Source organism: Erigeron canadensis, chromosome 7 (genome assembly GCF_010389155.1).
Source record: "Erigeron canadensis isolate Cc75 chromosome 7, C_canadensis_v1, whole genome shotgun sequence".
NCBI lineage: Eukaryota > Viridiplantae > Streptophyta > Magnoliopsida > Asterales > Asteraceae > Erigeron > Erigeron canadensis.
In genome coordinates this window covers 34,832,375-34,845,220 of record NC_057767.1, presented here as the reverse complement: position 1 = coordinate 34,845,220, position 12,846 = coordinate 34,832,375, and the positions used below count along the sequence as shown (strand labels likewise).

Below are 12,846 nucleotides of genomic sequence, written 5' to 3'. Positions count from 1 at the left end.
AAAGAGAGTGGAGGGAGAATGGAGAGATTAAGCCTAAAAAAGTTTTATACTTTTATTATACTTATCAGATTATGTAGGTTTCTATTTCATCTTCTGCTTTTTCTTTCTTTTTCTTTGTTAATCTGATAATGACTTTTGAGGGTTACAAAGCTATGTTTTCATATGTATACATATATCTATAGATCGGTTTCTTTATTTTGTATTGGATAAGAGAAGAAGAAGAATAAGAACTAAGGATATAAACATGTAAAACGGCTTTTGATGATGATGATGATATATTTATAGACATAGATATGTTAAGGCTCATGCTGCTGCTCATGCTGCTGATGATGATGATGAAAGAAAGAAAACCATACGAACAATGAACAAATTCAGCCTAATATCAAGGTATATATGTTTATATATTATATACATATGCAACTATAGATGTAGATATATGTATTTAATCTTCAAAATCAAATTTCAATGATGTCTTCAATCTCTTATGTAACCTATAAAAATCAAATAAAATCGTTTGTGTATATCACTTTGATGATTCCAAGATGGAAATAGCTAAAAAATTATATATATTTTTATATATTCAGAGTTTTTTGTGCCTTTACTCTTATTTTTTTATATGAATACTTTGTAAAGGATGACCACAAAAAATACCCGACACACAGCCGAGGCAGTTGGTGACTTGGTGTAGGGGAGCAAATAGAAAAGATTTTTTTCAGCCAAGAGTTTGATGGATTTCTCCACTTTAGGTATGAACTTTCAGAATTTAATTTGGGGTTTTTTTAGAAATTGTTATTGGATGAATATATTGTTATAAAGTTGAAAACTTATGTTAATTTTACATGTTTTGAGATATTTATTGTGTAGTTGATTTTTTTGTTTCTTAAATTTCTTGGCCAATGATGTTGAGTTTATGACAAGCTTTGTGAGGATTTAAACAATACCGATGATTGTTCATGTTTTGAGGATGATTAATATAAGCTTTCAAAGGTATGTAACCTTACTGTGTGATGTATTTAAAAAATCATTAAGTTTGTTTAATAGATTTTAATTGCAAAGTGCTTAATCTATTTACTTGATTATTAGGTGTTGTTTGGTTCTTGAATAAATCGACTTTGTGTAGTGGGAATATGGCAGATTTTGGTTGTGTAATTAACCCAGATGGAATGTAGTATACATAAGGAGTATTAGGTGCTATATGAATTGGATTGTATGTTTTTAGTTGGTAGTAATTGGGAATTGGCTAATGTTTGCTTATGTTATATGTAAATCCATTGAGGTCTTAGAATAGATAAATAAAATGAAATTGGAAATTAGTTGCAGAGAAAGACTGAGAGAATTAGAAATTTGTAGAAGAGAAATTTGAAAGAAAGAATCAAGCACTTAAAGAAAAGAAGGTAATATACTTTTTATACACAATTAGATATAGGTTTTCTATAAGCATTTTCGTAGTTACTATGATTTTAAGTCTTAACCATTTGAGTTGTTCCCTTACAGTGATTTTAAGTCATTGCTCATTTAGAATTGCATGCTACCAGAGAGAAAAGTGGCATATATGTACCAAGTGATCGATAGAAGCTGCTAAGAAGGTTTACCTCCATATTAGTTTTCTTAATTTCTATCTAAGAAATATCCTTTGTGTGACTACACACTTAATTTATAAAGACTATAGTATTATGTATACATTTTTAAGTAAGAAACCATTATTCAGTTCTTAAACCCTAGAGGTTCTGAAATTGAATTTGATCTGATTATTTTTAGCTTAGTTGTAAAAGATCATGTCTTAGAGAGTTAGAGATGAGACACAAACTATATCTGCACAATTAGATATATAGATTCAAACAGCCGCCACTGCTCTTATATAACATTGGTCATTATGTGTATACAATATAGGTTAGAGTTTGTTACCATTTATATTCATAGGATATAAACTGATATATCGTTATTGTACAACTGATATATCATTATGGGTACTAAACTGGTAGATGAACTGGAGTCTTGACTGGAGAAATTTAACTGGTGGATGAACTCGTGTCTTGGCTGGTATTTTTACTGGTAATTCAACTGGTGGGTGAACTGGTGGATGAACTGGGTACTAAACTGGTGGATGAACTGGAGTCGTGACTGGAGAAATTTAATTGGTGGATGGGTCAGCAGCAGATGAAGATGATGACGAAAAGATAATATTCTAAAGGTTTTTTTTTCTTATTCTTTTTATTTTGTCCTTGATTATTAAAAATATGCCCTAAATTTAATACAAAAAATTGAGGGTTGCTGTGAAGGGCCATGGAGGAGGTTGTGCATTGCCTGCATTTTGGGTATGTCCTAAACTCAACATAACAATTGCTTTACTTGCTCATTGTTCTTTGCTTCGTCTCAGCAAAACTTTGAAGCATCAGATTGTTTATTTTATTCATATATATATTAAATTTGAAGTTGGAGATTTACTAATCGCAGAAGTTGCAGCAGGATTTGGAAATGAGACGCTAGCAAAATAATAGATGGAGAAAGGGCAGTTAGTTCCAGATGAGATGTCGTGGTAGGTTCTTTAGTCTTGTTTATAACTTTCTGTATAAAATTATAAAGTAAAGGAGGTAACCTAAAAATGGTTTTAGTTCGTAATTAATGGTTAATTATTATAATTATTATGCGTGGTTAATTACCTGCGTCGATTAGGAAAGTGATATGACCCCTGAACCAAAATCAACTCCCAACTGTAAATACAATTCGAAAGGAAGCATCGGTCCATTTAGTATAAATTGGATAGCATGTATATTATAATGGATAATCACCATCAATCAAGTCAGTTTCATATATACCATGTATGTATTAGTCAGTTTGTGAATGGTGTTTCAAAAATACATAGAATGAAAACTTGTGAAAATTGTGAAAACTTCAGTCAGCAACGATCAGTGACCACTGAAGCTTACGACTAACCAATGAAGCTTATCAGTCTCAGTAGACACTTCAGTGAGTATCCAATAGCATGGAGCTTTACTCTCCAGTAAAGTTACTTCAGTTATTTAGTTCAGTGACTCTATTTCAAAAAATAAAACTCCAGGTTTTTTCCCTTCAGTAAGCGACTCCAGTCAAGGCTCTAGATAAGACTCCAATCAAGACTCCACTCCAAAAGAAATCTACTCCAGTTAGGATGGGCCAGTCAAGACTACAGTGAAGAGACCAAATTTTTGGTATTTGCAAATACAATGTATCTTTAGTAATTTCTTTTTACTTGTAATTTTGCCTTTTGTATATAGCTTATATATGTTCAAGATGAGAGATGTAAATATGATCAGGTCATCTATTTTTGCATTTCATCAGATTTACTATAGTATCAGATTTGTGAAGTTGACTCCTGGTAAGACGCAAAGCATGGAATTGTTCTGAACAATAAATTTGTGAAAGTTATCTTCTAACTTTTTGAATCCAAAATCTTCTTTAAAGTAAACTAGAATACATATATCCAACAAAAACCTATGACATACAAAAATTATATATATTGGATACATCTTAACTGGTTGTTAGCTAAACTATAGTTATAAATTTTTTTTTCTCAAACTATTTTATTTATAAATATGTTTTACAGGACCTATAATTGCCTACGTCTAAATAAATTTATAAAAATTCATGTGTCTAAAACTATAGTTGTAAAATAACAAAAAATTTATTTCTCAAACTATTGAACTCATAAATTTGTTCTAAAGGGCCTATAATAGCCTATATTTCAAATATATTTAATGATCATACTTAATTATTACCAAATTAACTATAAACGATTTTGTTAAATTTACCCGTGTTTTCCGCGGGATAAAAATCTAATAAATATAACCATAGAAAATAATCGGTTCCTTTACTGCCACAAGACACATAATAAAAGCACTAAACAAACTAAAAGTTTCTAAAAATATAATAGGAAGCTTGATTAGTTTTCAAAAAATTTACCTTAAATTAACTCTTAGGCATATTTTAGAAAGACCCATTAGTAAAATACATGTCATGAAAAACATACTAGTTTGTATTCTCTTATGGGTTTTACTAAACGAAGCTTAAGAACTTTCATTAAAATGCATTAAAAATTTTAACACTTATTATAAAATTTAGTCGTGAACTTTTGATATGAAAAAATATAACTTTTTTATACAAGGACTTTATTTAACATTTTTCTTTTCTTATCATTGAAAATACCTTTTCTTATGAATTTAGCGTAAATTAATGTAACACATTACTTATTTTAATTTATTTTTGAACCTGTTGAAAATATTTTTTTATTTTTTAACATGCTTGTTGTATATGGCACTCAAGGTTCTTATATCCGAAGTGGACGGACAAGCATATATTGAGATATCTTATGGGTTTGTTGTGTTGTAATATGTCTGTTTTACCTACAGCTAAATAGATAAGTAAAGACCAAAGTCAAATTTGGATTAACCAAAATGGGGGAGGTTTCAAAAAGAGTAATCATGGTGGATGTGGCGGAATGAGTTTTGTCCCCAATAAATCTTATAAATTTTGTATCTTATGAAGTACAAAAAGGTGTTCTAATTCTGATCGCTTTTATGTAAGAAAGGGAGATCACCCTCTAAGCCTAAGTATTCCGCCCAAAATCAGTCTAAAATACATGAACTAAAATACTAAATTATATAATGATTATTGATTCTCACAACTTTTTAAAACACATATGGTTTTTTTTTTTTAATTAGATGGGAATCCTCCAACAAGGCAACAAACCCTCTCATGTAGCCCACTACTCTTCTACTTCCATAGTGAGGGTTCCACTAGCATTACATATTACATATAATAATATTGAAAAAGTATGTATAAAACTGTTATGCATCCAACTTAGGTAAAAAAACTTTTCATATATTAATTTTTTAATATTTTGAATAAATGTTTAGTTCCCATATTTTTTGTGGTTTAAAAAATATGATGTGAGAGGTTTTTCACCAACTTAAATGCCTAATAGCTTCATATTTCTTCCTTCTAATAATAAATATATAGAAGGTAATTAGTCTGTAACTCTGTATTATCTGTTGTTTAATTCATGTTCTATATTATCACAGTTGTCTCAAGATAAAAAATCAAATAAAACAATAATATTTTTATTTCAAATGTGACATTTGGTTACTTGAGCTATAGTACTATGACATATACTGATATACACATTCGTATATGACAGTTAGGATGTGTCATTCAATGTTATTTGTGTCAAATAACACACAATATATAACTTTCTATGATATTTTTGTCAATTTCATCATCTTTTTAGAGGGGGTTTTAGTTCCTTTGAGCTCTATGAGTAACTTAACCATCCTTGGTTCCTATAAGATATAAAAAGCATTATAATGTAATTACATAAAGAAAATGCTAGATTAAATTAGTATTGGTTGGTGATTTGCCCCTTTTGAATAGCGTCAAAAGTTATTTAACACATGAGACACAAAGATTCCTAAGTTTATCATAATTTATTGTGATATATTATGATTATAGATAACCTTGTTTAACACTTGTATATAATTAGGTTAAGTATATGTTTAATAATTACATGATCTATTATTTATTTATTATATATAATACTACATTCATTTGGTGAAGAAAATGAATGTGCATTAAAATAAAGTATTCTTTTTAACCTTTCAAATTTTTTTTTTTCTATATGGGTATATTGCATTTTTGTTAAAAGTATGAGCTAGCATAGCAATACTGTTCAATTTACACAGTCATTAATAGGAAGTGTAGTCGATTCAAAACGTTTAATATACACATTAGTGATCAATAAGAAGTGTAGTCGAGTCAAAACGCCAATAAAAGAGATTTTGCATGATGCATAACTTATTTAGCAGGTCTGTCTTATGATTTTTAACGGTTAAAACGACTTTTTTTAAAAATATTATTAGAGGCCTTACAAGATACTAGTTTACAGAAAGTACTTATGATCTATTTTAGAAATACTAGTTTGTATTGTATAGGATATGATGTTTAGGTTGAGGACCATGGGGTAGGGTGGGTGGCCATATCGGCCTAAGACCCGGCTACGCTACCCCACCCCATGTTTTGTTTTTTTTTTTTCCAACTGTTGTGTATAAGTTTAAAAAAGATAAGTCCATATTCACTCCTCTTTTTGTTATTGGTTTCTCATGTCGTTACCTTTCCAATCCCCTGTTTTTTTAGTGTGACATGACGCCAAATCATTCCCCCTCTCTTTTCCTCTTCCAAAAAAAGAAAAAAAGAAAAAGGAAACGCCTCATACCCATTAGGCTTAAGATTCAAACGAACACCATATAAGTATATGACCATCCTTTATGGAGATGATCAATTGATATATGCGCATACGAAAGTAGATTAGGCCGGGTAAATAGGTAAAGGAAAACATACCAAAAATTGAAGCTGGCATATAATAATTCAGTTTGTCATAAATTTGAATACAATGGTAGTCAAATCTTTTATCATGATTCGATGATTTGGTGAATGACATTGACCATTATATAAATGCCACATTTTGGTTCATTTTCAGTTGGCTCAAATAGTAATTGACATTCATCATCATCATCCACCACCATTTATTTATTAGCTAACTTACATCGTCTTCAAACTAAACACATCAGTTCAATCGATCTCTTGTGAATGAACACACATTATTTGGGGATATGATAAAAATCATATCACACTAAAATTTAAATAAACTCTAAAACTCTACCTATCACCAATTAGTTTAAAGTAGAATCTTAATTGACTTATTATTATAATCGGAAAACGATCTCAACTTATATTATAAAGATGTTAGATCTATATTATAAAGATGTTAGATCTATAGATAGGGAAAAATTAATATGAAAATCATTTGAATCGAAAGAAATATGAGCACCTTTAAGTTATAACTTGGTGTTCATATATGTGAATGATATATGTGAACAAATTGGTTCATTGGTTCACATATGAACCGATCAAGTTATGTATAACATTACCTATGTACATATATGTGAATAGTTCTTGCATGAATTTTAATCTATATAAATATATTCAGTAACTGTTAAAACTACTATTGCATAGAGAGGTTTATTTAATAGGCATAAAAACTAACTATATGTAAAATAATCAGTGTTTAGACTTGTCAAACTGAGATCTTTAAGAAAATCAATTCAGTAACTACCCGTTGGTTCGTTGTAACTGAACCCTATTGAACCTTGCGAACCGATATGATCAGGCCAGAACGAAACCGGATTCAAACTTGATTTGGACCAGTTCAACCTGGTCAAATGTTGTTTAGCTTCTGGATTATTATGCTATAACATGGTTTTAGATTTGGTTGCCACCACACACCGCCGACTCTACCACCATCACCCTCATTACGTGTGGTCGTATCTCGTGATATATAGCACACCAACCCCTTGAATTTTCTAAGCATAAAGTATAAACTATACATCCAATTATATAGCTCCTTAGAAATATACCTAGCAAAAGCATTCATCATATATTAATGATTCGATTCCATTTGATATTCAATGTAAGTTTATGGGCATTTATTTTCCTATGATAAGTCATGATCAAAGAATTATTGTCGGTATTAATCGTAAGTTTATCTTGACGTCTTCTTTTGGTCTATACATTACAAGTAGACTGTTTTTATGACATCTTCATAGTTAAAGCTTATAGAATACGAAAAATATGCAAAAAAGATAAGGTTTGTCACTCGTTCATTTTGACATATACCGCTTATTATTTATGATTAATTGCAACGCATACATAATCACGGATTTAGTCACGACCTTTTAACTACACATGTCAATACATTTTAGTTTGCAAAATCGTATGCTTTAATATATAGTTATCTCATTTTAAAAAATTTAAACTTATAACTATGAATTTCTCGTAGTTAATTTTACAAGAAAGATTTAGAATATATTGTATTGAAAAATTCTAGATTTGTATTCATACATGTAGCTTCCCATGTCTTGCTAGTTATCTTTTTTAGCTAATAAATTTTAGCCGTTCAAAATGAAAATAATAATACCTATGAACTTTGTAGATGAGCTTAGTCTTAAGCATCTTTAACTTATTACAAAAAATATCGTGGAAGTATAATAAATATGATATCTTCGGATCGTGAAAAATGAAAATGAGAATAGATAGGAAAGGGGTGGGGTAAGGGGAAGACGGTCCATGAACCTAATAAATTACTCCGATTCAATGGAGGACCATTAATTGGCCAAAATTGATATGAGTCTTAACACAAATCAACTGACAACTTCGACTCATGCCTAACTTCTTAATTTACAATACAATATATCTACCAAGGGTTAAAATAAAAGAATTGCACCAAAAGTCTAGAGATGGTTTTTGTATCTATGGGTTATGTACTAAAGTTGAATTATACGTATACATATAACAATATATATTTTTTAAAGGTGATGGATGAAATAAGAATTGAGTTTTGATATTGACTGTCATTATGAAAATCTTAAGAATTATATATTGTTTCTGAGCAGTAGTTAACTATCATTCTCAATCCTTATCGATTTTCAGGGACTAAAAGCAGGCTAGAAAAAGAGACTCCAAATCTTAAGAACAATATGATGGTTACAAAATCTTAAAGATGCTGTAACATTGAAGATATTGCTTGGTTAGCTTCCTAAAAATACCATGGAAAAGCTTTAAACATGAGTCTCCTCTCCTCTCCCTTTTACACCTTTTGACCAACAATTGCAGGTGAGCATAAATTTATGGTTTTATTGGAAAGATGGTAGTGACTCAGACAGGGTAAAATTCTGCATGTATACAAATGTTTAAGGGTTATATCCATTCAACTTTCACAAGGAACATATCCAATCATATCATGATTTTATGTTTCACAAATACTACGGAATATACTAAATCAAGTTACATCCAAAGTTAAAAAAAAAAAAAACTCGTTATTCTTGAATAGCTTGAATAAAGAAAACTTCATCCTCTTGTCCTACCGTTTAAGTTACAAAAACTATGTTAAAAAACATATTAGTATCAGATGAAATAATTGAGCAAATTGTAAATGCCAAAGAATCTGTTTTTTGTCTCATTTTCACAAACGTAGTACTAATCAGAAATCTAAACATTAATACACTTGCACATCCAATGTGACAAACAATTGCATTAATCATAATGGACCTGTACGCTAGACATCGGACAACTTTGAGACCGTCGGTTTGGTCCCAAACTTTTAAACAAGCTTTACATGTTTTGTTCATCTCTAGTTGCATACAAACACGTATACGAGTACAAGTTGACTTTAACTTGGATCAACTTCTCATTACTATATATCATTCTTTTCATATTCACTCCTTGGTAGGTATAACTGTTTCTTCATAATGACAACTACATATTATTGTTGGTTTGCCATTTAATAGTATGATTAATATCGTTCTAGTACACAAAAGTTAAGCAAGAAATATAATGTCAGTTACCAAGTAGTAAACTTATCCTAGAAAAACCTTAAATAATAACCTGAAGTTGGTCCAGCCAATGGGGCCTCAAGAAAACACAATCCAGCCCTACAACTGAAGAAGTTGCTTCAATATGCATGTGACCAACAAGATATCCGTATCAGTATGGGAGAGGGATTGATGTATAATGAAAGATTTGTAGGATAAGATTGTGAATTTGCACTTGTGTCAATCCTCTAGTAAAGATTGTTATTTCCTTATTGTTTTATTTTGCATAATTTTGTAACTCCTGACTCGAATAATGTTTAAATCAACTAAAAATAAAATTGTAGATTGTTTTAATAGCTCACAATCTGCAGGGAACACTAAAGGAAAACAATGCTTTAATCATGCGTATACCTTATGTCGTAAAAGTTGCATTTTACTGAATGTGATGCTAAACAAAACTAGGTTTGTCAACTCAAATGATAGCAGGATATGATCATTATAATGCCAACATCCTCACGAAAGATTTCTCCAAAATCACAACATATACTAGGACACACGGTTGAAGCACACAACATACACACTTTAGCAGAAAATATTACATGCCAAAATGAACTATTGGCAATTGGAATAGAAGGGGAGTTTCCTATACATAAGTACTGCAGATATTGGCAAGTTCTATCAAATATTCAAGATTATGCTATATTACTGAAATCTGCTATTGTGTATTGATTCTATCAGGTTTCTGGCGATTTACCTTAAATCAAAGTAAAAAATAAATAAATTCCTGAAACTTGGAAGAAAATACAGTATGACATTGAGAACCCAAATGACAAATATTGGGTCAGTCTGGCAAGTGGCTAGTTGAGACCTTCCCATGGGCTGGTAGTACGCCTGTGACTCAAAACAGATCACACACCCAATCAATTGCCTTCACTTGATCAGGTTAAGAGAAGACAGTGCATCTATACTTTTAGTTTATACTTCTAAAGTGCATTTCTTATAAACAGCTCGACAAGTTAATCCAATAGTTGTCTCATTACTAACTTTCTGCAGTACGTGCCCAATTCTATTCAATACAAATCCACAATCACATAAGTTTATGTAATATAGCAGTGCAGACCCGTTATTTAAAGGAAGCTCTAAACTTGGTCTATCGTTTCCCTTTTCCTATGAGGACCTATTTAGAAACCCCAATTCCATGTCTTATGGAAAACGGAACAAATTTAGTTCGAAGAATTAACTAAAGGAGCACTAAAGGAAAACAATGCTTTAATCATGTGTATAGCTTATGTTGCAAAAGTTGCATTTTACTGGATGCGATGCTAAACAAAACTAGGTTCGTCAACTCATATGATAGCAAAATATGATCATTATAATGCAACATCCTCACAAAAGATTTCTCCAAAATCACAACATATGATACTAGGACACACGGAAGAAGCACACAACAGACACACTTTAGTAGAAAATGTTACATGTCAAAATGAACTATTGGCAATTTGAATAGAAGGGGAATTTCCTATACATAATACTGCAGATATTGGTGAGTTCTATCATATTTTCAAGATTATGCTATATTGTGCATTGATTATATCAGGTTTCTGGCGATTTACATTAAATCAAAGTACAAAATAAGGAAAGTTCTTGAAGTACGGAAGAAAAAATACACTAGTATGAAATTGAGAACCCGTATGACAAATATTGGGTCAGCCTGGCAAACGGCCTGCTGAGACATTCCCATGGGCTGGTAGTAGGCCTGTGACTCAAAACAAATCACACACCCAATCAATTGCCATCACTTGATCAGGTTAAGAGAAGACAGTGCATCTATACTTTTACTTTATACTTCTACAGGGCATTACTAATAAACACATCGACAAGCTAATCCAATAGTCGTCTCATTACTAGCTTTCTACAATACATGCCCAATTTTAATCCCATTCAGCAATACGAATCCACAATCACATAATTGTATGTACTATAGCAGTGCAGACTCGTTATATAAAGTAAGCTCTAAACATAGTTCATTGTTTCCCTTTTCCTATGAGGATGCATTTAGGAACCCCAATTCCATGTCTTATGGAAAATGAAACAAATTTAGTTCAAACAATTAACTTTACACAACTACACAAGCCTTAAGTCCTAATACAATATGTTATAAGAACCGTAAAATAATATCAACGTACTATCATTTGAGCTGACAGTTGTGCGAGCGCGATTTACCTCTCAAGTGAATGGCCTGCAGGTGTTTGGCAAGGACACCAGTAACCGGCTCGAGTTGTCTGAAACCAAAAGCTAACAATGTAGTAGCTTTCATACATTCCCATGATCGAATTCATACGAAATTCAATCAACTATCATCTTTTCTTTCTCCTCGAGTACATTATCATAACATTTTCGAGACAAACGCATACATTCCAACCAATGAAGAATCTCAGCATTTGGATCTCTTTCAACAAAAACATTATTAACAGTAACTTGAACTTTCCCTCTGTAAACTCCAATCTTGCCTCGAACACGAGCCAAAACCCCAACCCGAACCACATTTTCAAAATTCTTGGCCATTAAGGCAATTGATCGAACACTTGGTGGGCTTATTCGAGAAAAGTAAGGCGAAGTGAGCTGGTTCAGCCAGAGAACACACGGAATGGACCCGGTACCGTCATCGATAGTAAACCGAAGGAATCGTTCGGGTTTGTGTTCACGGCTAGTGACAATGCCGAGGGTTTCGACATGGGAAATGATCATTTGGGTGTTTTTAAGGTAAAGGGTGTTTGGGTTTGATGGGGTTAGTGATAATAAGGCGAAAGTTAGAAGCTTTCTGTGGGTACTGTCTGGTGGTTCCATGGCGGAAATATGGCCGAATTATAGACGGCGGAGATGGGATTTGGGTGATAACTGATAAACTTTAGTTATATTTAATAAGTTTATGCTTATAATTATTAATTCTGTTTTTAAAAGGTAAATTTGGACCAAGGCGATATCTCTTCATTCAATCAACTCTAACGACCATAATATCTGTGTAATGCGGCGGCGGTAGTGAAAAAGGCGGTATAGTGGTGTCAGTGATGGTACTATTAGTGATGGTGGCGATGTGTGTAGGTTGACGTGATTGTTATAGTAGAAAATTTTAAAAGATAAGTACTTAAAGTGTCAATTAGTAAAATAAATGTTTAAAGTACAAATTATAATTCATTAAGGGCAAAACATAAAAAGTCAAGGGTATTCTAGTAAATCAAAATTAAAATTACCTAAAATAAAGAAAAGGCCATTTATTTTATAAAGAATTAAAGATAAAGATTTATAAAAAAATATATCATTTTAAAAAAACTTTTGTCTCCATACTAGGTAACATTATAAATGATGGAAAAAAGACTTGAACATCTATATAGAATTTCCGACCACAGATTGAAAAACATATAGCTAGCGACACTACAAATGTTCAATT

The 12,846-nt window shown here is 31.4% G+C and overlaps 1 protein-coding gene across 2 annotated transcripts; it reads right to left on the bottom strand.

Annotated features, from left to right (window-relative positions):
* Positions 1-10,840: 10,840 nt before the first annotated feature.
* Positions 10,841-12,365, bottom strand: LOC122608455 (CST complex subunit STN1). 2 transcript variants are annotated; one of them, XR_006325223.1, is made up of 2 exons: positions 11,622-12,365; positions 10,841-11,154 (listed from the first exon to the last, which is right to left on the bottom strand). XR_006325223.1 is itself a non-coding variant. In XM_043781564.1 (1 exon), exon 1 carries the CDS (start codon positions 12,243-12,245, stop codon positions 11,745-11,747), a length of 501 nt encoding a protein of 166 aa, XP_043637499.1. In that variant the 5' UTR covers positions 12,246-12,365; the 3' UTR covers positions 11,281-11,744. The 2 variants fall into 2 exon arrangements, 1 of the variants encoding a protein (XP_043637499.1); XM_043781564.1 differs by lacking the exon at positions 10,841-11,154 and having other exon boundaries at positions 11,281-12,365.
* Positions 12,366-12,846: the final 481 nt, after the last annotated feature.

Bases quoted from the DNA above. Each gene is read 5' to 3' on its own strand.
- LOC122608455 (XM_043781564.1), bottom strand. From the start codon at position 12,245: ATGGAACCACCAGACAGTACCCACAGAAAGCTTCTAACTTTCGCCTTA.